This window comes from Phascolarctos cinereus, unplaced genomic scaffold (genome assembly GCF_003287225.1).
Source record: "Phascolarctos cinereus isolate Bilbo 61053 unplaced genomic scaffold, phaCin_HiC Scaffold_2;HRSCAF=192, whole genome shotgun sequence".
Lineage (NCBI taxonomy): Eukaryota > Metazoa > Chordata > Mammalia > Diprotodontia > Phascolarctidae > Phascolarctos > Phascolarctos cinereus.
Window position 1 is genome coordinate 324,844,864 of NW_027555625.1, and position 27,662 is coordinate 324,872,525.

Genomic DNA, 27,662 nt, shown 5'->3' on the forward strand with positions numbered 1-27,662 from the left:
TTTTCCTTGTTTGTCATTTTTTTTCATTCTTGAAAAATAGGATGGTGATGTTGTGGCCCCAACACTAACACCTATGAAAGCAAGTTGGAATTCTCAGCATGTAGGCCAAACTCCAGATCATAACAGAAAGGGTTCCAAAGTGAAAACCAAGCTTTTTCCGAAACGACTAATAGAATGAGAATACTCACTGTGTGCATATACCTGCTTCCTGTAGGAGGGTCTGCCCAGGTCACCATGCTGCAAGAAGGCTTAAACACACCTACCATCTCTTTCTTGGCTTCTGCAAACAAAGCTGTTCTGCATCTCTCAGTCAGAAACTGATCAGAATGTAAATAAGTCACAAGTTTTTTCTCTCTAATTACCTTGAGGAGCTGAGAGCTACAGATAAGGGGAATTTTATTATAAACAGCATTCTTAACAAATTCCATGCCAATTTTAGGTTTTTAGTTGCAATAGAACAATTTTTATGAAGGAATAGGAGGATTTTATATCAGGTAGTATATAATCTACAGACTGCAGGAAAAATATAAACTTTTTTATTATTAATTCAAAATTGTCTTGATATCTACAACTCTTAATTCTTTATGTTAAAAAAAAACCACGCCACTTTTATACATTCAATTCCTGTGGGAGGAAAACTGTCTTAAAAATTTATGGGAAACAGACTTGGTGTGTTGGCTCCTGGTTGTGAGAGGCTTCCCTCCCCCCTGCCCAATCCCTGGTTAAAACAGCAGAATCCTCTAAAGGCTTGGGGCCTGGCCCGGCCCCTCTGAGGTGAGGGCGTGCCTTGATGAAAGGTACCAGCCTTTACCCTGCTAGTCTCCTGTAGACTTGAGGGAAGGTGTGTTTGGAGTTGGCACTTAGAAAAGTTGTTTTTAGGGGAAAAGCACAAGGGTTCAAGGCACATTATTCCAAATCAAACTGATTTCAGTGCACAGAATGAAGTGGCCTTTGCAGATCCCTGTGCAGACCTTATGAGGGCTCTAACACAGGGCAGCGTTGCCGCTGGATAGGACCTCCACCCTCACCTAAATGACTCCTCCCTCTCTCGGCAGATTTTGTTCACCCTTGTTTCTGAATAAACAAGACTGTAAGAAGGCTTTGCTCTAAAACACCACTTTTCCAAGGCACTGTTCTGACTGGGGAGTAAGTTTTTGCTGCCTCAACAAAATAAAATAGACCACATCAAGATGTTGTTCAGGCAAAACGACCAGACTTTACTGTGGCTTTCGGGCCCAGGCCAGTGTAGAATCTCCTTTTTCCCAGGGTGCCCAGAGTGGGAATGGATAATCAAAGAACCCTGGGTCCCTGCTCATCCTTCGTCATGCATATGTGCATGCTAGTATTGCCTGCTTCGTCCAAGATCTGCTCTTGTCTAGGCCTAGTCGGCGGCGGAACAGAGGAGTGCAGGCCACGTCCCCAAAGCAGTTGTTCCCAGACACTTCCAGACTGTTTTTTGGGAGGTAAAATCTTGCACGCCCTTCAAGACAGAACCTCCTTCATGAAACCTTCCGTGATCCCCCATCTGAAACAATCTTTGCCTCTTTTGATTTGTTATAGCACTTTATATACCTCTCTTGTTACCTCATCATGGTCTCTGTTGTTCTGTAGATGCTAGATTATAAAGTCCTTGCGAGGAGAGACCATGTCTTGTTATCTTTATACCTCTCCCAGGACCTAACATGGGGCATTAAACACAATAAACACTTCAGAATGTTTGTTAAATTGAATGAGATCACAATGCTGTGTCATCCACTGGCCTTGATCTTCAAGTGAATTGTCTCCAGAGGCCTGGACGGGCAGCCAGATTTCCCAGTCTAGCGAGTGTTTGGGCTCCCAATTCTAGGATCAACCTGGACGGGCATTAGAGGTAGTCACCAAGTGGATGTAGGATGATATCTGAGAAGCAAGTGGACATGGAGCGGCTAGGTAGCGTAATGGGTAGAACATCAGCCGGGACCTCGGGAGGACCTGAGTTCAAACATGGCCACAGCCTAGTTGTGTGGTGACCTTGGGCAAGTCACTTAACCCAGACAGCCTCAAAAAAAAAAGTGACTATGACGTGAGGACTAATCTATACATTATCTTCACTCAGAATAGACGACATTAGGTTGATTTGGTCAACTGTATAAGAAAGTGCAGCCCCTGATACCCGTTCTTTGGACAAATTACTTTGTTCATCAACGAGAGGATCTGGGAATGGTGGGGGTAGTTGGCAAAAAAAAAAAAACCAATTGAGGTTCTCAGAATTACTGTGCTACATAAGTGCTTTTTATTAAGATTATGTATCCAGAACCAAGGACAGGAATGTAATATTGTCTTATTTCTACAAAACACTATTGTTGAATCATGCTTGACTCTGGAAGTTTATATCCGACTACTGTTTGATTGATAGGCACACATTGGGGAGGTAGGGGTGGAAAATCAAGATCTGCTATTTGCATTTTTGTCCTGTTAAGGCAGATGCACTTTATTTTGTAATGTTTGCCTCCCTCCTTTTGCTATCAGGTTCAAATTTTATTTAAGAAATGCCTTTGATGTTTGTGTACAAACAGACTTTGGTGTCTCCACTGCTGGAATTACAGAATATTTTCTTTCTAAGAACACTGTGTTTTAAAAAACCAATTACTGTTACAGCTGTGGAAAAATAACTGCAATAAAGCTTTGTGAATGTATCTCCAGCTAAATATCTTATTTTCTTGAGCTTTCTTTCATGCTACTTGTTATCCTTCGTTGGAGACTAGACCCATGTCTTAAACTGAGATTGTTCCATCGTCAAACAAGAGAAACATGTTTCATCTTGACCGCAGTAGTTCATTCTCTCTCCAGCCCAGTTGGCCTGTGAGTGAAGATGCGGTTTGGGTGGTTTGCGTTCCTTGATTTCTGTGACCCAACTTCAGAGGGAATGGCTGCCATGAAAAGGATAAGTCTTTAAAAGATGGGGGGGAGGGAGAAGAATGTGCTGACCAGGAGAGAGGTGTAGCCTTGTGTCTTGTGCCCACAGGCCACCAGCTTCTCCTGAGCAACAGCAGTGCAGAGGAGATTTCAGATGAAGCCTTCTTAGGTGTCCTTGTTGAGGCTCTAGTCTTCCTCACCCTCTCCCTTGGGACTCCTTATGCTTGGTGATATCACTTGGCCAGGCATGTGAAAACACTCAATGTTGATTCCTCTCGACCCTGTTGTGCTGGAAGGTACTTCCCCAGCAAAGAGTTTACTCCAGGGCATTGGTTTCAGCCTGATGTGGATTTGGGTACTTTGTATCCCTACGCTAGACTAGCCCTGGTGAGCTGGAAGAATTTGGACGAGGGAGTATATGGTAGATGATTGAACCTGAGTGTGATCTCTGCCCACCTAGCCTACCTAAGCCACCTCTTGCAGTCGACTCCTGCATTTGAGCATTGCTTGGTTTGGGGCAGAGTGCACTAGCCATGAAATCTACTAGTTAGTGTGTGCGTAGTAAATATCCTAGAAAAAAATTAAGGGACAGGGCAGTGTTGAGGGGAAGGGAAAGGGTGGTACTCCCAGTTCCCCGGGCCCCTCGGTGTGTAGCAATCCTTATCAGGAACTTAATTACTCTGCCTGTAGGATTTGGACCACATTTGATGGCAGGTTATCTGGAAGTTCTGAAGACAAGTTGCCTGGGATCCAGGTTTATTCAAAGCAAACAGTCATTTGCAACTGGAAGATATTTCTAACATAGTATCTATCCCCCACATTCTTGTCCTAGTTATGCAAGCCTGTTGATAGGTGGGGGACTGCAGTTGTTTACATAGCTAACCAAGAAACTCAGGCCCGCAGCTTAAACTGCCCGCTTATGCTGTACTGTTACCCTGGGGAGGGAAGTAGCAAGCAACACCCAGTGAGAAGGTCAGAGCAGGTCTTGCCAGTCTGGGCACATCAGCTCAGGGACCAGGCCTCTAGATCCTGTATGAAGAATTCTTCCCGGCTGGCTAGGACTTCATTGTTGAAGGTAGCACAGGGACGGCTGCCCCCATGGTTCAGGTCCCCATCCAACCACAGCCCAAACTGGCCGCTGGAGACAAAAAAGAAACTGGGACATTATGAATGCTGGTTCTCATCACCAAACCACATTTGGTTAGGACTAAAGATTGACAATCAAGGCCATCCCCACCAAAGCCTTGATCTGGTTGAAAATTTGTTTTTAGGGCTCTGAACCTCCCTTGTTTGTACCCGTTCTCTATTTCTGCCAGCCAGATAGCTGCCACTCCAAAAGTCATGCACCCTTCAGATACAGCTGTGTCATGTGCAATTTAGGAATTGAACAGCTATCCTACAGGACGTATTTGCAGTGTTCAATTTTTTTAAATAAATTTTTATTGGTGTATTTTGTTTTTACATCACCTACATTTCCCAAAGCAAACAGTCCTCCCTCTCCCTCCCAGAGAGCCATCCCTTATTTTAAAAAATAAATAAAAATAAATGGGGGGGGAAACAGCAGGAAAACTGATCAATAGGTCAAAAAAGTCTGACATAATCTAGTGTAACTTACTCAGACCCCCACCTCTATTTGCAACATTTTAAAAGGCAATGCCTAACTCTTCAAAGGAATGACTGTGCAATAGTTGAGTCTTCAGCTATCAATGACAAAGAGATAGTAGGAGGGCTATTTGAGAAAGGGGTTCCCCATCCCCCTTTACATCTTGTCTATTGAGTCAAGTTGGTCTTGCCTGTGTCTAGGGTGAGGTCTCAGCCCCTTTGGCGAGTGTTACCCTCTTCCTAAAGAAGGAGGTCACTAGGTCAGCCTTTATGTCTGCCATGTGGTGCTAATGTTTGCCCTACCAGGGAAGGAGGAAGGACTAAACATATTAAACTGTTCTGTTATTAGCATCGTGTAGGAATGGTTTTATTGCCAACTCTGAACTTTGCTTATTTTGAGCAACCTTCTGTGGCAAGGATTTATAGATTTGACCAGGAAAGAGGCTTTAAGGAGGAGAGAGAGTCCCTAGTCCCTGTGTCCCTTAAAAGAGGCAGGGGATGAGAACACAACAATCCAGAATCCCAGGAAGGCTTATAGAATGCATACCTGCCACTCCCCATCACCAGCAAGTCCAGGTCTCCTTTCACAAAGAAAGTATTACTTCCTGTCCACTTAAATACCTGCAACGAGAAGAAAAACTTTTTTAGTGATGTGGACCTGAGCATATAGCAGTACCACTGGTGACCACTTGATGGCAGAGTTGGAAGGAGAGCTTTTGGCCATCCCCAAAATTTCTCTGAATTCAGAACTCTTCCGGGTAATTTTTCTCCGTTCCCTGATGCCAGCTAAGAGAAGGTCGTATGGAGAGAGGAGTGTAGGGTGTGGTGGGAAAAGCTTGAGGATGATGAAACCTGCGCTTAAATCCCGGGTCTGTCATTTGCCAGCTGGGTGATGGTCAGTTTTCTCATCTTAAAAATGAGGATAATAATCTCTCTCCTGCCTATCTCACGGCATTTTTGCCACAATTAAAAGAGAGCAAAGATGTGCAAGAGGTTTTTTTATTTTTATTTTGTTTTCTTTTTTTGTTTTTAAGGGCTAGACTATTATAGAGGTGGCTAAGTGGCACAGTGGATAGAGTTCCAAACCTGGAGTCAGGTCTTCTTCCTGAGTTCAAATCTAGCCTCAGACACTTAGTAGCGGTGTGACCCTGTGCAAGTCACTTAAACCCCATTTGCCTCAGTTTCCTCATCTGTAAAATGAGCTGGAGAAGGAAATTGCAAACCACTCCAGTACTCTTGCCAAGAAAACCTCCAAAAGAGGTCGAGAAGAGTCGGACACAACTGAAAAATGACTAAGCCACAAATAATAGCTAGTTTTACTGTAACATAGAGTTCACAAAAGGGTGTAGTTTGAAATAAGCTGGAAAGCTAGGTGGGAGCCAAATTGCGAAAAGCCTTAAATGACAAACTAAGGAAATTGTATTTCAACCTAGACTCAATGGGAAACCACAGAAGGTTTCTTTTGTTTGTCTTTTGTTTTTTTAAGCAAAGAATGTCCTAATATCAGACCTTAGCGAGGTTATTTTGACAATAATAAGCATAATCATAGCCAGCATTTATAAGGCATTTTAAGGTATGCAAAACCAAATATTATCTTTTTAGCTTTATACAACCTTGGGAGGTAGGAAGTATTATCTCTATTTTACGGATGAAGAAACAGACACAGACAAAAGTCAAGTGATTTGCTCAGGGTCACACAGCTAGTGTCTGAAGCAGGATCTGAACTCAGGTCTTCCTGACTCCAGGCCAGCACTCTATATGCTTCAGATTCTCCTAAAGTGCTTTTCACCTCTAAATCTATGACCCCACAACTCGATCCAGGGATGAAGAAGATAAGAAGCTTAGTGGTATGTAAGAAATATTTGAAGGAAGAGAGATGAAGATCTACAGGAGGTTACTGCAATAATCTTGATTTTGTGCCAGTGAAAACTTTTACTAGGGAAGATATATTTCAGAGGTTGATTCTAGATTTCTTGATGACTTGAGTGCAGGGCTCATTTTTACCTTAGCTAGGAGGGTTGGGAGTGGGGTAGGGGTGTGGGATGGCACAAGAGATAGAGATATAGGGGCTGCTAGGTGGCGCAGTGGTAGAGCTCTGGCTTTGGCATTGGGAGGACAGTTCAAGTCTGGCCTCAGACTCTTGACACTTACTGGCTGTGTGACCCTGGGCAAGTCACTTGACCCTGCTTGCCTCACACAAAAAAGAGATATAATAAATGACTTGCTAAGACACACATAAACCAAGACAAAAAGCCAGTCCTGTATAACAAACTGCTTCTCAGGATTGCTAGGTTCAAACATCTGTGTCTGACTTTCCATGACTCCATTTGGGGTTTTTCTTGGCAAAGATACTAGAGTGTTTGCCATTTCCTTCTCCATCTCATTTTATAGATGAGGCAAACTCGGTTAAGTGACTTATCCAGAGTCACACAGCTAGTGTCTGAGGCCAGATTTGAACTCAGAAGGTGAGCCTTCCTGATTGCAGGCCCAGTGTGCACTATGGCGCCACCTAGCTGCCCCTGTTCAAATATCTTAGGGGCCGTTATCTGGAAGAAGGATCTGACTTATATCCTGCTTGGCCCTAAAGGACAGTACTAGGACCAAAGTGGGAAAGTTACACAGAGGGATAGTTTGACTTAATAAAGGATTAACTTGGAATACTGGCCCTGGAGTCAGGAGGACCTGAGTTCAAGTCCAGCCTCAGATACTTACTAGCTGTGTAACACTGGGCAAGTCACTTAACCTGATTGCCTCCAAAAAAAAAAAAGTTATTCCCAGTGGGGGTAGAGCTTCGTGCTGCCCAAGGCCCCCAGGAGACTGACTCAGACCTGGCTCCAGCCTAGGGACCGCACCTTCAGCTGTGGGGAGAAGGAGAAGAGGAAGGTTTCTCCTGTGCCGTAAAAACAGCTGCTGACCCGGATGGCCGTTGAGGAGAAGGCACCAAATATCTGGAACAAGAAGCGAGAGCATAGCTGGCATCTGGCACGGGCCTTGTGGGGACGGGGCAGGGGGAAGGGGGGGAGTATCCTTAGGAAGCTCTCAGGCTCCCTGAAGTTTCACCAAGGAACACCCCATCCCTTGTCTTCATAGGACCACCACCACCACCACCACCACCCCTGCCCCAACTCAAGCCTGGTTCTCAGTGAAGATCTATGTCCTGGACCTATAATAGTGCCGATTACCCCATAAATGGTGTATCTCTAGGCCTACACAGGTTTCCAGCCTGGAATGCCCTTCCCCCCTCATCTCCTTAAAATTGTCCTCACCCTTCAAGGCACAGGATGGGTAGTCTCTCCTCTAGGGAGCCTTCACCAACTGCCCCAGCCCACATTGAACATTTACAGCATTTAGAGTTTGAAACATGTAATTTAGCCCTAAATTACACACCGCTTTGTCCTTTTCTCTAATTGTTTCCTGTGGACAAGTTTTGCCTCCCTACCCAGACTGTGAGCTCTCCAAGGACAAGGATCGTTTCCTGTTTCCTCTCTCCTAACAGGGGAGCTGAGTGAGCCCAGAGCTTAGCACACAGTAGGTTCTTGAGAGGTGCTTTTAAAAATGTCATTTAAAAAAGGGAGAAAAATGTTCAACTCAAAAGCATATGGAAAAAATAAAAATAAAAAAAATTTTTAAAGGATAAAAGAAAAGTCATTAAAAATATAACTCCCCAAAAAAGAGAGAGAGAGATATGTTTATTGATAGACTGATTAGGAGAAACAAGGCCATAACTAGGATAGGGCAAGTTGGACTTTGCCCAAGGATGACGAATTTGAAGGCCCTGATAGCAACTTTGTCTCTTAGCGGCATAGAAGAGCAGAACTTGGCACCTAGTTAGAGAGAACAATCAGTTAAAATGGGAAGCCCCTGTGTAGTAGGCTAGGGTGAGCTTCTCCCCTACTCCAAACTGCTTTGCATCCCAACGCCTTCCCAGAAGCAACCTCAAATTCCCCAGGGTCTCTTAATGCCCCTGATAGGACAACTGCCAAAGTGAGGGCATGTCTTGTGCCACTTGTCCTAGGTACTGTTTGTGTACTTGTTCCAGGCACAAAAATTTCTAGGTTGGTATTCTGAGTATGGATGGGAATCAAGGCTGATGTTGCTGGGAAGGATTAATTATAGGACACCTCCCCCTGATCCTGCTGCCGCCTACCACCTGGTAGTGTCTGTGTGTATGTATGGGGAGAGAGACACAGAGAGACAGAGACAGAGAGAGAAAAGAAGAAAAAGGAGAAGAGATGAGGTGAGAGGAGATAGGAGACAGAGAGAAACAGAGAAGAGGAGAGGGGAAGGAGAGAGAAACAGAGAAGAGGAGAGGGGCAGGAGAGAGAGAGAAAAAAGAGAAGAGAGGAGGAGAGAGAGAAAAACAGAAGAGGAGAGGGGAGGGGAAGATAGAGACAGAGAGAGAGAAATATCTTTTAGGAAGACCAGATCATAAAACTGTTGGGGGACCAGAATTCAGACATCTAGATTCTGCGGTAGTTGAAGGGGGAGAAGTGCAGGGGTGAGAATTTATTTCTTAGGGGTCCCCAATGTCTGACTTAGCTCATGACTGCCCCCACCATGTGAACCTTCAACATAGCGCCTGTGCCTTGGACATATGGTAAGGGGACCCTGTCCTGTGGGCCATCTGGGGAGAGCATCCTCATTCCCCTGCTCTTTGTATGTCCTTTCCCCAGGGAATGCAGGTAAGTATGCTTCTGAAGACACTGTTTCCAGAGAAGAGAAACTTCTAGGGTCCCACCAGGGCAGGGAGACACCAACATGACCTCCTTCAGTGCTTGAGCCTTTGCTTTGCACCAGCCCTCCCCCGCCATGAGGTGTGGCACCACTTGCCTGGCCATCCCGATCCCTGAGGGCCAGTAGCACAGGGGAGCTCTGGCCCTCCATCCTCCGATACAGGCTCTTCAGGCTGAAACCATCTCTCTCGGTGCAGTAAACCAGAGTCCAAGAGTGGCCAGTGAACCGAGGGGGAAAGTGTGGCACGAGCTGGAGACAGAAGTAGGAGCATGAATGGGGTGCTCTGTAGACAAGGTTAGGGGAGGATTGGGAAACCAGGAGGCCTTGGGCCAAGAATAGTAACCAAGGGATGGATAAGAAGACCTGCCCTAGCCACTGCTTTCAGTTCTCTGCCTCAGGGCAGAGCCATAGAAAGGCATTGCACCTTTGAGCCTGTAATGAGGCAGATGGGGCCAACATATTAGCACCATTTTATAGAAGGGGAAAACTGAGGCTCATGGCAGGGAAATAACCGTTCCTATTTCCCATAGCAAATCAAACAATAGAGCCAGAACAAGAACCTCGATCTCCCTACTGCTAGTCTCTCCCTGACACCGTTTAGGAAGAAAGCTGACGTGCAGGAGCCCTCTCAGGCTCAGATCCAAAGTCTGTAAATCCCAGTCAGTAGCCATACCTGCCTGAATTCCTCTGCATGAAGGACTTTGCTCTCTCCCAGGGTGGGGACCCAAGCCTCCTCAGTGTCTGGGCTCCGGGCAGTTGACACAGTCTCGGCCTCAGCCTCGGCCTCTCCTGGCAGTGGGTCATCCGGTTGGCTGGGCTGTGGGAGATACAGACGGTACAGACAGGAGATCTGTGGATTCAGGCATGGCCCGTAGGGGCCTAAGCAGTGGAGAAGGCAGCCTTCTTAGATGTGGACCCCCTTGTTTCTCTCTAAGATGTACATTAAGTCATAGAAACCATAGAATCTGGAAGAGATTTTAGAGACCATCTCATCCGAACCTCATTTTTTAGAGGGGAAATGATTTCCCTAAAAACACATGGGGAGGTTGTGAAAAACTGGGTCTCTAATACAGACAGGTCTGAAACCCAATCCATACTGCACACTACCTCTGTCTAGATTTCCACCCAAGCATTCAGCACCCCGCCTGTGTCCCTCTCCAGGCTCCACCACTGCCTCCCAGTGCCGGTGCCCCCTGGCACCATCTTGTGAGGCCTTTGAGGACTGCAGGACCCCCACACCCCCAGGAAGGTTTCTCTTCTCAGGTGCAGCTTCCCTCCAGCTCAGCTTCTCCTTCTGGGGAGGGGAAAGCAACTCTTAAGTGCCAAGGACATGAATGTCCCTAGCTCCCTAGGGATGAAAATGGGGACCTTTCCCACGGAGTTGGGCCCGCCCGAGGCTGGTGTCCTGACACGAGGAGACAGAGACCTCGGGGCAGCTAGGGGTTTCAAGGTTTCTCCACTCCCGGTTCTTCTAAGTTTGCTCTGTCCTGGGGAAGAGGTCAGGTTAGAGCTTTGGGGGGGGGGGAAGCAGGTGCCAGAACATCCAGGATCCCTGCCCTTAACTCCTACCCACAATCCCTCCTATCCAGGGGTCAAGAACAAAGGCCTTGTAAGCGGGGGTGTGTGTGTGTGTGTGTGTTGTGTGTGTGTGTGTGTGTGTGTGTGTGTACACAGGGGACCAGAGGTAAGCTCATGTATCACAGTGTGAGAAAAAGAGACCTAGATTTATTATCAGAAAATTGGTTTCAAATACAGGCGTGGCCTCTTACTATTTAATTTATTTACTTTTCCCTCTCTGGGTCTCAGTTTCCTCAAATGTCAAATGAGGAAGTTGGACTGGATCATGGGTTCTTAACCCAGGATCCACAGATAGATTTCAGGGAGTCCGGAAACTTGGTTGGGGAAAAAAAATTACAGCTTTATTTTTGCTAACAATGTAGCATTTTCTTCAATTGTGAACATAGGCCGCAAACCACAGGAGTATTAGCAATACCTGTGACTTTGTTACCAAGAGAAATCACAGATATTTTTGTATCACATTAAAATTGTTGTAGATATCTTGAAATGTCATTATGTTCATCACTACTTTGAAGTCACTATAATTATTAGACCCTTTAATTTACCTGTATTTTAAATGTATTACTTTGTTATTTAAGGCAGCTAGATAGTACAGTGAGTAGAGTTGGGATGGGAAAGAGCTGAGTTCAAATCCTACCTCAGATACTTACTAGCTGTGTGACCCTGGGTAGCCCATTTCACTTCTGTTTTCCTCAGTTTCCTCATCTGTAAAATGGAGATAATAACACCTACCTCACAGAGTTATTGTGAAGATCAAATAAGATAATGTTTATGGAAAGTTTACAAAGGTTTTTAAAGCTCTTTGCAGACCTTGAAGCACTTTGTAAATGTTAGCTATTATTAATGTATTAATAGAGAAGCACATGAGATAACCATATCACAAATTTGGTTTTTGAAAGCATTTTGATAATGATATTTCAGTATAATTGGTTTCCTTAGTAATCCTATGCATTTTTATGTATTTAAAAATATCATTCTGAGAAGGCTGTAATAGATTTCACTACATTGCTAAAGGAGTCCAGGACACCAAAAAGATTGAGAACCCTTGGACTAGATGGTCTCTAAGGACCCTTCCTGATCTAATCCTGTCTTATACACATGTGTGAGTGTGTATGTGAGTGTGGGTGTGGGTGTGGGTGTGGGTGTGTGTGTTGAGTTCTAGGCACTGCTCAGGGGAAGAAGGCCCAACCTGGGGAGTGAGGATCAGTCAGGGCCTCTCCTGCCAGCCTGGTTCCTACCCTGAAGCCCTTCATAGCTAGCTCCTCCCAGGCTCCTCTTGCTTAACCTGGCCTCTGGCAACAGGTGGTACTTTCTTCCCCGCCCCCAAGCCAGGTTCAAGCCACAATGGGCCCACATACCTCATAGGCAGTGTCAGCCCAGGGCAGGGTTGGGCACAGTAGAGAGCTTCAACAAGAATACCATCGAGTAGACTGATACTGTCCCAATAGGGGACAGCCACACTTCCCAGGCATAGCCCAGTGCCTTGATCCACCCCCTGACCTCCGCAATAGGAAGGGGTCATCTTACCAACACATCTCACCTCACCCACTACAAGCTCCGTGGACCCATACCAGACAATGGCAGGGTTAAAGGAAGGGAAAGCTATTTGGCTATTTGCCAAGGTTAAGGCAGGAGTGCTAAGAGCTGAGGGATTAGTGAGAGCCAGAAGAGGCTGGGCTTTGTGAGAAGGAACAGAAATAGCTTTAAGTACTCAAGTGAGTCCCAGTTCAGTCCCAGAGCAGCTCCATACCCATCTGATGCTTTAAAGCTCGGGGGGCCTGGCAGGGAATTGGGGAGAAGGGGAGCATGACCTACCAGCTGGGTGTACCGCCATCGGAGCCCTCTCATCCTGCTGCCTGGGGCCAGGCAGGCGGTGTCTGTGTCATGGGCACCCTTAGGGTGGGGCAGAGAGGAGCTGAGGGAGAAAGGAAAGGGAGCACCTGGTTGGTGAATGGTGAACTCTCAGCTTTGCCCAGCTGCCCTTTGCAACTTCCCCAACCTCACCCTGCAATTGGCAATCCCTGCCCCATTCCTGCTATCCTGGCAGGATATCAGGCATCAGGCCTCCTCCCACAGGAAGCCTGCCCACAGGACTCAGTCTTCCTAGGTGCTGTGGCATCTTCACTGACATCCAAACCTTAGCAAGAACCTAGTCCAGTCCCTTTATTTTACTGATGGAAAAACACTCAGAGAAAAGGAAATTCACAGCTGATAAGAGCAAAGCTGGGACTAGATCTCAATTTTCCTGGCTTTTATTCCCGGTTGTAAACCCTTAAATCTCCTCCCAATCATCCCCTCTCCTTCCCTCTCATCTTCAATGTCACCCCATCTATAGGCCCCTATATGGCAAGGTTTTCCCTACCTTAAAAAAAAAAAAAAGCCTTTACTTGACCATGTCATGCCCTCAGGCCATCATCATATGCCCATCCTTCCCTTCCCTGCTAAATTTCTACAAAGGGTGGTCTGTATTTTTGGCCTCCATTTCTCCCTACCACCCTTCCTTCACCCCTCTCTTCTGATCTGCTCCTGACTCTGGGGACTTCACCTTGTTCCCAGCAGCCTTCTCACCCTGGAAGATACCTTTGCTCTTGCTTTCTGCTCCACTTGGTGAACTCTTGTGGGGACTTTCCCCGGTCAGCCAGCATTGCTCCCCATTGCTTCTCTCCCAGCTCTGCTCCTTATTCTCCAGACTCCTCCATCATGCCCCCTTTCCTGCTGTCCCTTTGCTTTTCAGCTAATTGGAGGGCCAGAGGGTAGAGTACCAAACTCCTCCCAAAGCCTTCCTTTATGGTGGGCAGAATTTGAATTTCCAGCTCATTCTGTTTTGCATCTGTAGCTCTACCTGGTTTCAACACCACCCAACAAGATGCCCCTCCCAGGATAAGTTCATTACCTCTCATCCCGTCACCACACTGCTAACTTAAGCCTTGATGTCACTTCCCTCAGCCTCCTCTAACCTCTGACTGGAGGGTCTTCCTTTATAGTGGGCAGAAATTGGATTTGTGTTGTCTTTCTGTCAGTGTAGATGACTCCCAAATCTAGTACCCAGTCCCAACCCTCCCTCTGAATTCATTCGCTTCTCACATTTCCAGACACATGTTGGAGACCTTCACTTATATATCCCCTTGGCACCCTATGTCACATTATCGTGAGTAAGTATGCTCAAATCATTAATTAATCATTATTAAATCATTTATTAATATTATTATTATCATTAGGGATAGGGAATGGACTGTGATTTTTCTATTATATGGAACTTCTGAATGAGAAAGTTCCTACTATGAATGTGGGTTGATGCTTTTTCTACAACATAGCATTAGAGCTGCCTAGTGCCCGAGAGGGGCAGCTAGATAGCACCATAGTGCAGAGTGCTGAGCCTGGAGTCAGGAAGACTCATCTTCCTGTGTTCAAATCCAGCCCCTAGCTGTGTGACCCTTGGGCAAGCCACTTAACCCTGTTTGCCTCAGTTTCCTCATCTGTAAACTAAGGTGGAGAAGGAAATGGCAAACCACTCCAGTATCTTTGCCAAGAAAACTCCACATGAGGTCAAAAGAGTCGGATGTGACTGAAATGACTGAACACCAAGAAATTAGGTGACTTGTCCAGGGTCACAAAACCAGTATATTCATCAGAAGCAGAACTTGAAAGCAGGTCTTCTTGAACTTCAGGGCTGGTTTTCTATCCACTATGACACAACGCCTTGTTATTATTGCTATTTATAATAACACCAGCTATTATTAATAAAGTAGTATCTCTATGTATTATATTATATTACTATGATGATATGTCATTATATATTATATTATTATGTAGAGAGATACCATGTATAATAACATTAAGTATAACCATCTAAGTATTTATATTATTGATTATTATATATCATTTATGTTATAGATTATCATTATTTATCATTAATAATAGCTTATATCCAGATGATGGCTAACCTCCACCCCCATGCCCCATCATTATTACCCTTCTGTGACCTTGTTTGCAAAGTTGGGCTGATGGTTCCCTGGGGAATGGAAGACATTCCTCTCTCTGGGATCCTAGGCTCACAGGATTTAGAGTTGAAAGACACATAGACATCCTGGAGGTGGGACCCCGAGATCCCATCAAAAATCAGCCTGTAGGTAATAGACTCAAGACCAAGTTCCTGTGGGGTTAGCGTATGACTATATAGAGGAGACACTCACCCACAAAGCCCCCTGAGCCTCTTCTTCCAGCCTCCAGAAGTCTTGGCCCTGGGAAGGCTCTCTTTGTTAGGCCAGCTCTTCTCCAGGGTGGGTAGGTTGGAACCTTGCTGTTCTAGACGGGCTTCCTCACTTGAATGGCCAGGCTTCTTCCCCTCCCCTGGGTTCTGGCTCAGCTACTCCGTGCCCTTAGAGCCTGGTGTGCTTCCGGGGCTCTTATATGAATTAGCTTAGAATCTTAGCCTGCCCTTCCCAAGGCCCAGCCCCCACTGCAGCTTCTAGTTCCAGCTGGAAAGGCTCATGCAGTTATCACCTTACACAATAAACTTGACCACAAATATACTGCCCCCACCCCCCCTTACCCAGGCTAAGCGCAACCAGGGGAGTCTAGAGCGGCTCCTCCATCCATCCATTCAATAAACACTTAATAAGCTATTACTATGTACCAGGAGCTGTACTAGGCTCTGGAACACCGAAGGCAGGAATGAAATGAGCCCTGCTCAAGAATAACTTACATTCTCCTGGGCTACAGTCCCTCTTTCCCCCAAGGAAAGCAAAATCCACCTGGGGCCTGAGATTCCACCCTTAGGCCTTCCTTGTCTCTTTGACTGAAGGCCCTGATTCCTGTAAATAGGCTACAAACTGTGTAATTATAATAACCCTCCTGGCCCTAAAGAAAAGTCAAGAAAATACACTTCCCTCCTTTCTTGGCAGAGGGGAGGGACTATGGGTTTAGAATACATATATTGTCAGACAACCTTATTTATTGGTTAATTTTTTTGAACTGCTTTCCCCCCCTTCTTTTCAAAACAAAATTTTGTTACCAGTCTGTCAGGGGTGTGCTATACTGTGCTGGTAAGCAGACGGGCCAGGCTACCAGCCACCCTTGCTCTTAACTTACATACAGAAATTTACTATTATTACATCTGGAAAGGGTGAGCTCTTTGAGACAGCTAGGTAGTATAGTGGCTACAGTACAAGACTTGGAGTCAGGTAAGATCTGAGTTCAAATGCTATAGCCCTCAGATATTTATTGCTGTGTGAATATAACTCATTTGCCAGTTTGAGACACAAAGTAAACACTGAAACATAAACAGATAAAAAAATTTAAAGAGTTAAACCTCTCTGCACCTTCAAAGAGTAAGAAATTAAAAAATGGCCACATTCTGGCATTTCTAATGCTCCTCCATGGCACTATTCCTCCTGGAGGTTGCTGCTTCTTCTTCTTCTTCTTCTTCTTCTTCTTCTTCTTCTTCTCTTCTTCTTCTTCTTCTTCTTCTTCTTCTTCTTCTTTTCTCCTCCTCCTTCTCCTCCTTCTTCTCCTCTCTCACTCTCTCCACTCTCTTACCTCTGTCTCTCTCTATCTCTATCTCTCTTCTTTTTCTTCTTCTCTTTCTCCTCTCCTCCCACCCCTCCTTTCCTCTTCTCTTTCTCCTCTTTCCCCTTCCCCCCTCACCCTTCCTCTTCATCCTCCTCCTCCTCCTCCTCTTCCTTTTCCTTCTTTTTCTCTTCTTTCAAGTCCAAAGGACGGGAAGGATAAGGCTGGGGCATTTTTGTTTGACCTACAGGCATATATTTCCAAAATTCTCATCTACCTGGGGATAAAACAATACCTATACAAGGGATGGCTTACTGGATGAGGGAGAAGAGAAGGATATATTTGAACATTAGACTGATTTAAAAACAAAACACCATCAATACAAATAAAATTAAAAAACTAATACCTCGGTAGGCAACCATAGTGGAAAGTGTTGGATTTTTGAGTTTGAGAGGATATAAATTCATAGCCTAGTTTTGCGCTTGCTAGCTGTGTAAATGTGGTCAAAAACCTTATTTTCCTCATCTTTAAAATGAAACAATAAAACCTGTAACACCTACCTCACAGGGTTGTTGTGGGAAACATGTTTTGTAAACCTTAAAATGTTACATAAATATTAATTGTCACACCTGGAAAGGGTCACCTCTTTGAGGTAGCTGGTGACACAGAGTACTGAGTGCTGGGTCTATAATCAGGCAGACCTTGAGTTCAAATCCAGTCTCAGACACTTATCAGCGTGATTCTGGGCAAGTCACTTATCCTGCCCTGTGCCTCAGTTCCCTGATCAACAAAATGGAGATAAAAATAACACCTACCTTACAGCGTTGTTGTGAGGCCCAAATTGGATTTTACATACCTAAAATAGATTAATTAAATTTAAAGTATGTGGCAAACTTTAAAGCGATATTTAAAATACAAATATATATTATCATTAGAAGCTGCCAAGAGTTACTGACATGACATACCTTTGAGCCAAAGGGTACTATGAGGAGGGCCTAAATGTGCCTGGGGCCTGAAATCAGAGAAGGAATGGCATAAAGTGAGAACATGGACAAAGAGGCCTTCTGAGGATGAAACAGCTTCTTCAGCAGAGGAAAAGCTCCCTTCCTCAAGCTTCCAACAACAGAGTGGGGTGGAAAGAACCCTGACCTGGGCTCTGCCTCTAACCACGTTATGTGCTCAGAAAAATCAAATCCTCTCTCTGAACTTCTGTTTAAAAAAAAAAAGGTAGTAAACATTCCCTGCCCTATCTTTCTTTTTGCTCATATTTGTATTCCCAGCACTTGGCACCATTCCTGGTACATGGTAAGATCTTAATAAATGCTTATTGGCTGACTGACCCTCTCTCACCAGGTTACCGTGAGGATCAAAGGAGATAAGGGGTATGAAAATGCTTTGAGAAGTATAGAATATTGCATAGATATGAGGGAGGGATTGTTATGATTAACTAGCCAACTGCCCTATTCCTCCAGGAGGGGTGAGTCAATTACAAGGCATGCTAAGCCTCACAGGACCTCTTCCTCAATTAGCCACATGAGTCCAAGTGCATGCAGAGCAAACCGAGAAGGGCTAACTAGTGCTGGGCTGGTGGATCCTGGGGAAGAAGGACCAGGAAACTTTCTTGCCTGGGAGCCAGGAGCCAACCAAAGGACCTGCTCCTGCAGGTCCTTTTTGGGGACACAGGGAAAGGAGCAGGGGTCCTTCACCCTCTGCCCAGTGAGTGACCGAGCCTCCAGAAGGCTGGTTCCAGAAGGCAGTAAGCCCAGAGATAAGGCAGGGCTGGAGGGAGAGCTGGCTTCCCCCTCAGGAAGCCTGGGATCCTAGCAGGCTCTCTATTATGGGAATAGCAGTCGGGTGACAGGCTGTGTTGCCAGTTATAACATGGCTGTTGCAATGGGTGTTTGTTCTGTAAACAACCCACAGATCATGCACCTGCCCCTATGCTCTTCTCCCTTCCCCCACCTCATGCTGTCCCATTAATTCCCATTTCTACAGAACATCTTCTAGAAACTTCTTGAAGTAGTTCAATCAGTGGCTGTTCCCATGGAATATAAAGTGGCCTGGACTGGATGTCAGAAAAGTCTCTAGTTCAGCCTCTCACTTTCTGCATGACCTTGAGTAAATCTCTTTCTTTTTCTGGGCCTTAGTTTCATTGCTATATAAGATGGAGATCCTAGACCAGGGGTGGGGAATTCAGTCAAAGGGCCGCACTTGAGGACCTAGAGGGCCACATGTGGACTTGAGGCCCCAGGTTCCCCTCCCCTGTCTAGCCTTTCAGCTCCCTTCCACCTCTGGCATTCTCTCTTCCATCCTTCTGAAGCATCAGGGTTGAGCAGAAAGTGCTCTGGGCTAGGAGTCTGACCTCGGGGTTCAGTCCTGGATTTGCCACTACCTCCACAGAAGTTTCAGGAAAGTACAGAGGAAAAGAATAATCTGGTCAGGAAGCCTAGACTTTCTTTCCTCACCTCTGCCTCATAGTCCCTGGCTTCCTTCAGCATTCAGCTCTCATGTCATCTTCTGCAGGAGGCCTTTCTCAGGCTGTTTTCCATCTTCTCTGTATGTATCTTGTAGCTAGGTTATAGAGCACAAGGCCTGGAGTCAGGAAGGCTCATCTTCCTGAGTTCAAACCTGGCCTCAGACACTGGCTTGCTGTGTGACCCTGAGCAAGTCACTTAACCTTGTTTGCCTCAGTTTCCTCATCTACAAAATGAGCTGGAGAAGGAAATGGCAGACCACTTTAGTATCTTTACCAAGAAAACCCCAAATGGGGTCATGAAGAGTCAGACATGACATTAATTTATATGTTATGTCCCCTATTAAAATGTAAGTTCCTTGAGGCAGGCTTGTTTTTGTCTTTCTTTGTATCCCCAGAACTTAGTACAGTGCCTGGGATAGAGTAAGTGTTTAATAAATGCTTATTGACTGATTGACTGCCTGACCAGATAACTTCAAAGATACTATAGCAAAAATTTTATTTCAGGAAAATGATGTTGGAGAAGATATGGGAAAATTGGAATACTAATGCATTGCTGGTGAAGTTGTAAACTGATCCAGCCATTTTAGAGAGCAATTTGGAATTATGCATAAAATTATGCATACTCTTTGATGCAGCAATACCACTTCTAGGTCTGCATCCCAAAGAGATCATAAAAACAGGAAAAGGACCCACATATACAAAAATATTTATTGCAACTCTTTCTGTGGTGGCAAAGAATTGGAAATTGAGGGGATGCCCATCAATTGGGGAATGGCTGAACAAGTTGTGGTATATGAATTTAATGGAATACTATTATGCTATAAGAAATGGTGAGTCAGCTGACTTCAGAAAAACCTGGACCAATGCTGAGTGAAGTGAGCAGAACCAGGAGAATGTTGTACACAGTAACAGCCACGTTGTATGATGATTTTGATAGACTTAACTCTTCTCAACAATGCAAGGATATAAGACATCTCCAAAAGTCTCATGATGGAAAATGTTATCCACATCCAGAGAAAGAACTATGGAGTTTGAATGCAGATCAAAGCACATTATTTGCTTTTTTTTTCTTCTGTTTTGTTTTTGTTTCTTCTTTCTTGTGGTTCCTCCCATTGGTTCTAATTCTTCTTAACAACATGACTAATGTGAAACTATGTTTAATAGGAATGTATATGTAGACCTATATCAGATTGCATGCTGTCTTGGGGAGGAAGGTGGGGGCGGAGGGGGAGAAAATTTAAAACTCAAAAGCTTATGGAAGTGATTGTTGATAAATCAAAATAAATTAATTAATAAAATATAGAAAAAATTTTGTTTGAAGACCTTCTGATTATTAATATACTGTGTGACCATGACAAAAAAAGAAAGGTCCCACATACAACAAAATATTTACAACAACAATTTTTGCAGTAGTAAAGAAAATTATCAACAAAATAATGGCAGAATGACTCAACTAACTGTGGTTCATAAAGGTAAGGGAGTATTACTGAGTTATAAGAAGCAAATAGGATAAATATAGAGAAACATGGGAAGACTTATATAAACTGATGCAAAGTGAAGCAAGCAGAACCAAAAAAATAATGAGCACAGCAATGGAAGGAATAATAACAAAACAATCAAAACTAAATGTTTTAACAGGAGCATGACAAAGTCTGGCCCCAATAAGGAAATAAGAGAAGATACCTCATCTTGCTTCTTGCATGGGAGACTCTGTATGGTGGGTGAAAAACTCTGCATGTAACACCAGACTTTTGGAGTACGTTCTTTAGTTTTACCGAATATTTTCCTTCTTTTTTTTCTTCTTTAATATAAAAGGACAGCTCTTTGGGAAGGGATGGGATTTGGGTGATATAGTGGGACAAGCAGATGACATCATCAATTAAAGTCATTAATCAGATTTTATTTTAAAAACAAAGTAGCCTGGGTGTGGCATTGGACATCCTTCTCTCTGGACTTCAGTTTCTTCTGCCAAATTAGAGGATTGGTCTAGATGGTCTTTAAATTCCCTTTCAGCTCTGCTGTGTGGTTCTAAGCATTCAGAGTTCAAGTCAGCTAGCTTACAAAGCAGTGGAAGTTGCTTTGTAAAAAGTAGTTGCTTCTCTCTGGACTCACAACTCCACCTGGTTGGTCAGCACTGCTCTTAGCTGGGAAGACTGTAGGTCAAGCACTCCAGGCAATTTAGGAAGAGTCCTTAAGACAGAGTGCTACAGTGTAGACTGGACTAGAAATTAGGAAACCTGGGTTCTAGCCCCCACTCTGCCATGAACTCATATGATATGGGACCTTCCAACTCTTGGTAGTAAAAGAAATCACCCAGGCTATGGAAATATTAGATCACAGTTCTTGTAGTGGCTAGTAAATGTTTAATAACAGGCTCTCTGGGGAAAAAATGTATGAAGGATATACTTTTAAGTTTAATCTGCATTATTAACATTTTCTCTGTTAGCAAGACAATAAACCAAGAACTGATGTGTAGCATTTGCTGACTTTCCAGAGTGTAAATATTCACTCTAAATATTTAATCATTGGCTCCCCTGAGCTTGTTCAGCTGACTCCAGCCCACCTATGTGGAGTGGAAAAAATAGGGGTGAGGTTGAGGTGTAGCATGACACAATGCATTGAATGTTAGGAACCCCTTGGTTCCAAACCTGCCTTACTAGCTATTTGGCTATGGGCAAGTCTACTAATTTATCTTCAGTTTTCCCTTCTGTACCTCCCCTCCCCTTTTCAGGGTTATAAGGATCAAATGATAATGGGTGTAAAGCCCTTGGCAAAACTTTAGCACTATGTAAATGTCAATGGTTAGTGATTATCAAAACAATTTGCTACTGGCTCAAAAGTAGCTCCTTAGAACAAACCAGATGCACAAGATCTACAAACAATTAAACCAATTTGCCCAATGTTTCATAAACCACAGAATACTGGGGAAAAGACTCCCTATACTGCAAAAATGGTGTGGGAACTCTAGAGAACAATTTTGAATCAATTAATTTTAGGCTGGCAGCTTACCCCATATACCAAAAGTAAAACTTCAAATGGATATGTGCCTTAAATACAAACAATCCCATTATTACAAATCAGGGGAGAATTAATCAGCCAAAAATCATTTATGAAGCACCTAAAATGTGCCAGTCACTGGAAAGAAGTTTTTTTCAGAACTCTAGTTAGAGGAAGAATTCTTAACAAAGCAAGGAATAGAAGTGATAAAAAAAATTAGGTGGATAATTGCAAAAACAGAAAATTTAAAGGCTTTTTAAGATCAATGCAGCTAGAATAAGAAGAAAAGCTATCAGTTAGAGGGAAAATTGCATTTAATAGCTCTGATAAAAGTCCAGTATCTAAGTTATATGGGAAATTGGCATAAATATACAGGGTGTCTCCAAAGTCTTAGTGCAGTTCTTAGCTATTAAGTTTACTATCTTAAGGTTATTAGGCTAGTCATAGCATATCATACTATCAATATTATTATAGTACTATCAATAGCTTAAACCTATTAAGCTGTTAAGCTTAAAGTTGCACCAAGACTTTTGGGACATTGTACATAAGAACAGGAGCCATTCCTCAAGAGATAAGTAGTCAAAAGATATGAACAGTTTTCAGAAGGAGAAATACAAATAATCAATAGTCAGGAAAAAGTATTTGAAAGCATTTATAATAGAAAAATGAAAATTAAAACTACTCAAAGGCTTCACTTCATATGTATCAGTCAGTCTTGGAGTGAAGAAAACGGAAACACTTTGACATTGTTGATAGAATCGTGAATTGGCCCAACCATTCTGGAAAATAATTTGTACTTATGTAAGAAATAACACTAAACTGCTCTTACTCTTTGAACCAGCAATCCAAATACTAAGCATATGCTCAAAGGAAATCAATGACAGAAATACATACACACACATCTGTTCATGTGTATGTGTGTGTGTGTGAACAGATGTGTGTGTGTATGTATGTATGTATGTATGTATGTATGTATGTATGTGTAGTGGTGGAGTCAGACTGTGAGTTTGGGGGGAAACATCTTTGCCCCAGAAAAAGCATCCTCCTCAAGGTCAAAGAAACAGGGCTACAGGGTTGTATGAATAGAGACCCTCAAAGGGCAGGATGAATGAGTCTTGTGGATTTTGATCTTAAAGGATGCCTCCACTATCTTAGAGATTTCCTGTCCCCATCAGGATATTTTTATAAGACTAACCTCAGAGAAATGCATTGTCCCACTGGAACAAACCTGATCTTTGTAACTCCTGAGACCCAAATCATTTGACTTCCTTTCCCTATTAGTCAACCTCCCAAATAAAGAAAGTGACTAAGCAGCCTCACCTGATAGGTTTTTTTTTGTCTGGGGCACATTGCTCTCCACCTGGCAACTTCCCATCAGCAAATGCTAATTAAACATTTTATTACCCAGCCTTGCTTCTTGATATATTGACATCCAGTCAAATGAACCAAGGTGGGAGGAATTATTTTTCAAGGGATCTGAAGACCTCAGGAAGCTTGAGGAATTCCCTAACAATATGTATACATACATATATAAATATATAAGAGCAAATATTTCATAATGGCACTCTTTATGTAGAAAAACATCAGAAACAAAATGGGCACCTCTTTAATTTTTATTTTATTTAAATTATTATTTATTTTAACATTAATTTTTAAAAAATTTGAAGTCCCAATTCTCTCCCTCCTTCTAGACCCTTCCCCACCCATTGAAGAGGTAAGCAATGGTATCAATTATATATGTAAAGTCATGCAAAACATATTTCTATATTAGTCATGTTGCAAAAAAAAAGCAAAAAAAAAAAACAAATTGAAAAAAGTGTGCTTCAATCTACACTCAGAGTTCATCAGTTCTCTCTCTGAGTGTAGATAGCATTTTTATTTGTGAGTCATTTGGAATTGTCTTGGGTTGTTGTATTGACGAATAGCTAAGTCTTTCATAGTCGATCATCATTGAAATGTTTCTGTTAACTGTGTACAAGGTTCTCCTGGTTCTGCTCAATTCTCTTTGTATCAATGAGTCTTCCCAGGTTTTTCTGAAACCACCCCCTTTATCATTTCTTACAGCAGAATAGTGTTCCTTTACATTCATATACCACAGCTTGTTCAGCCATTCCCCAGTTGAAGGGCATCCCCTCAATTTCTAATTCTTTGCCACCACAAAAAGAGCTGCTATACATATTTTTGTACATTTCAGTCCTTTTCCTCTTTCTTTGATCTCTTTGGGGCATAGGGTCAGTACTGTGGGGTCAAAAGGTACAGTTTAATAGCTTTTGGGGCATAATTCCAAATTGCTTTCCAGATTTGTTGGACTAGTTCATAGGTCCACCAACAATGTATTAGTGGGCCTATTTTCCCACATTTGTCATATTCCTTTGCTGTCATTACAGGCAGTTGTGATGGGTGTGAGGTGGTACCTCAGAGTTTTTAATTTGCATTTTTCTAACGACTTTGAGAATCTTTTCATGTGAATATTGACAGCCTTGATTTCTTCCTCTGAAGACTGTGTATAGACAGTTTTCAAAGAAAGAAATCTAAGCTATTAACAGCTATGTGAGAAAAAAAGTTCCAAATCACTAATACTTTTTGGTCCAGTTACACTACCACTAAGCCTATACCCCAAAGAGTTCAAAGAAAGAAGAAAAGGAACCTGCAACAATATAGCAACTTTTTTTTTGGTAAGGTCAGAGAACTTGAAACCAAAGGGGTAGCCAATCAATTGGAGAATGGCTGAACAAATTATGGTATATGAAAGTAATAGAATATTATTGCATTATAAGAGAAGATGAAAGGGACCATTTCAGAGAAACTTGGGAAAACTTATATCAAGTGTTACAGAGTGAAGTGAGCAGAACCTGGATAGCAATTTATACAATAACAACATTATATAAAAAAAAACCCCAACTAATATTTAAGAAACCTGATCAATACAATGAATCATTCATCATTCCAGAAGACTGGTGATGAAATATACTTCCTAATTCCTGACAGGGTTCCTGACATGATGGACTCAACATATAGAAGGAGAAATACATTTTGGGGCATGGTCAAAATAGACATTTGCTTTACTAGATTCAGCATATTTGTTACAAAGGCTTTATCTTTTTATTTTTAATTTAGGTGGGGGGGAGAAAAAAAATTCTTGTTAATTGCAAAGATAAAACAAAACAAAAACAAAAACTTTTAAAAGTCACAACTTCTATGAGTTTTAGTACCTTATATGGAAAATGGAGGTAATAATACTTGTGGTATCTATTTCATAGAGCTGCTGTGAGGAACATACTTTGTAAACTTCAAAGCATTGTATAATAATAATAATAATAATAATAATAATAAGCATTTATATACTGCTTTAAGGTTTGCAAATCGCCATACTTAAATTATCTCATTGTTATGATCTTGGGCAAATCACTCAAACCTTCTGGGTCTCAATCTCCTCATTTACAAAATGAAGTAGTTTAGATTAGGTGATCTTCCTAGGTGAGGTCAGAGGTTGGAAACATGAGGTTGGAAAAGAGAAGAATTAAGGCTATTACGGAAGGATCCTACTACTCTCCTATTGAATTTTTTGTCGTAAGTGACTTGCCCAGGGTCACACAGCTACTAGTGTTTGAGGACAGATTTGAACTCAGGAAGATGAGTCTTCCTGACTCCAAGCCTGGCATTCTATCTGCACAAAGAGATGTGCTATCCCCCAAATTTCCACGTTAGCTTTCCTCAGACTACTGGCAGTAGTGACTGTCTGTGCCTCACTGCTGTTTGGTGATATACCAAAGGTGATGTGCGGAGATACCACCTCTGTAGCTACTATTTCTGGGTGTGCGCGTCTCCTCTCTCTTCTTTCTCTCTTTGTCTGTCTCTGTCTCTGCCTCACTCACTTGCTCACGCTCCCTCTTTCTCTCCTTACCTTCTCCCCTCCTCTCTCTCTCTCTCTCTCTCAGATGCTACCATTCAGTTTCTCCACTGAGCTACTGCTGCCCTCTGCTGGAGCTGCCTTGCGATTATTCTTGGTCAAAGTGAGCGCATTCTTTCACTGGTTTTTTTTTTTCTCTCACTGTCCTGTCCCTTACTGGTAATTACATCGTCAAACTTTTGGCCCACGTGGTCCCTTGTCTGTAAAGGCCACTTCAATTAACAGAGCAAGGAAGTCAGGAAAAATGAGTCAGGTCAGCCTGACAGGGAGAAAAGAAAACATTTATTCTTTTAGATCAAAGAAATGCTCATTAGTTGTTAAGAATTTATTAAACAGCTATGGGTGGGACAGCTAGGTGGAGCAGAGGACCTGAGTTCAAATGTGAATCAGATATTTACTAGCTGTGTGACCCTGGGCAAGTCACTCAACCCAGCTTGCCTCTGAACACAACTATGGGCAGCTAGGTGGCACAGTGAATAGAGCACAGGGCTTAGAATGAGAAAGTCTCATCTTCTTGAGCTCAAATCAGGCCTCACACACTTCTTAGCTGTGTCTTCTTAGCAAGTCACTTTGCCCTGTTTGCCTCAGTTTCCTCAACTATAAAATGATCTGGAGAAGGAAATGGCAAACCACTCCAGTATCTTTGCCAAGAAAGACTGACAACAACAAAAAAATATGTGCCAGACACAGTATTAAGCACTGGCTAAGACAAAAAAAGGGAAAAGAGTCCCTGCCTTCAAACATTTATAGTCTAATACAGACTTCCCACCCCTGGTCTAATGGAATCTCCCCTGACCCAGTGCAAATCCTTCAAGAGGCAAAACCTCGTTCAAATATTATCTTTTCCATCAAGCCTTCCATGTGCCTACCCAAATGGACACAAATTTTCCTTCAGCAGATCTTGAATAGCACTTTGTACCTCTCCAATGCTTTGATTGTAAGATCAGGTTTTAGAGCTTTACCATCTACTCCAATTCCCTCATTTTACAGATGAGAAAATGGAAGCCCAGAGAAAGGAGGTGACTTGCCCAACATCACACAGGCAGTTAGAGGCAAAGCTGGGATTTAAACCCAGCTCCTCCTACTTAAAATCCAGTGATCTTTCTACTAAATCACTCCACCTTATGTCTCATCTTCTTTGTGTATGAGTCATCTCTCATAATAATAACAATAATAATTCATATCGATATAATCCTTTGTGGTTTGCAAAGCACTCTGCCCCCCCCAACCCTATGAGGAGGTAGTGTAAAAGCAGTTATCCTCATTTTTACAGATGGGGAAACTACAGTAAAGACAGGAGCTGTGACTTGCTCCAGTTCCCTTCAGCTTCCTGACAGCAGGTACTATGTGTCATAAATCATCATTAAAACTCTTCATAACCGGGCCCCTTCCTATCTTTCCAGACTCCTGCCACACTTTGCCCACTTGTTGCTCTCCTCACACAATGCTTCTTCTCCCATCTCCTAGCTTTTGCATTGGCTTGTACTTGGGCTTGGAATGCAAATCTTCCTCACTGCTGCTTCTAAGAATCCCTGCAGCTTCCTTCAAAATGGAGCTCAAAAATCACCTTCTGCAGGAGGCTATTTCCAGTCCCCTTCATGACTGCCAGTACTTTTCCCTCTAAGGTTACCTTTCATCTACTCTGCACGTATCTTAAATATATACATACATGTCATGTTCCCCATTGGAATCTAAGTTCCTAGTGATCGGAGACTATTTCTGCTTTTTCTTTGCACCCCCAACATGGAGCAGAGCTCTCTGCATGTAATAAGCCTTGATAAATGCTTGTTCATTGATTGATTTTTGCATCTCCCAACATCTAGCACAGGTCTCTGTACATGGTAGCCATAATATAAATGTTTGTTGAGTTGATTTGAGTTCTGACATCCCTCAGAGCTTGGAATGCACGTGTGCTGGGGAAAGAAGTGAAGTAGTGAGGAGGAGGGTGTGTGGTGCTCCTGG

The 27,662-nt window shown here is 43.2% G+C and overlaps 2 protein-coding genes across 6 annotated transcripts in view; one reads left to right on the forward strand and one right to left on the reverse strand.

The window, feature by feature from the left end:
• Positions 1-2,675, forward strand: part of SAMHD1 (SAM and HD domain containing deoxynucleoside triphosphate triphosphohydrolase 1) — a 55,377-nt gene extending 52,702 nt beyond the window's left edge. The window contains exons 16-17 of one of the 3 annotated variants that reach the window (XR_002326884.2): positions 41-328; positions 1,056-2,675. Coding sequence is in view for 2 of the 3 variants with exons in the window: in XM_020998817.2 (XP_020854476.1) it covers positions 41-178 (138 nt within the window). In the remaining variant the exon portion in view is untranslated. Of the gene's footprint in view, positions 1-40 lie in introns of all 3 variants that reach the window. The other 2 variants (XM_020998819.2, XM_020998817.2) reach the window with 2 other exon arrangements.
• TLDC2 (TBC/LysM-associated domain containing 2) lies at positions 2,250-17,423 on the reverse strand. 3 transcript variants are annotated; one of them, XM_020998823.2, is made up of 8 exons: positions 17,283-17,423; positions 17,133-17,173; positions 12,625-12,724; positions 9,905-10,048; positions 9,328-9,480; positions 7,350-7,445; positions 5,045-5,118; positions 2,250-4,033 (listed from the first exon to the last, which is right to left on the reverse strand). In XM_020998823.2, exons 3-8 carry the CDS (start codon positions 12,655-12,657, stop codon positions 3,898-3,900), a joined length of 636 nt encoding a protein of 211 aa, XP_020854482.1. In that variant the 5' UTR covers positions 12,658-12,724; positions 17,133-17,173; positions 17,283-17,423; the 3' UTR covers positions 2,250-3,897. The 3 variants fall into 3 exon arrangements, with proteins under 3 accessions (XP_020854482.1, XP_020854481.1, XP_020854479.1); XM_020998822.2 differs by lacking the exons at positions 17,133-17,173; positions 17,283-17,423 and adding an exon at positions 15,003-15,147; XM_020998820.2 differs by lacking the exons at positions 17,133-17,173; positions 17,283-17,423 and adding an exon at positions 13,390-13,568.
• Positions 17,424-27,662: the final 10,239 nt, after the last annotated feature.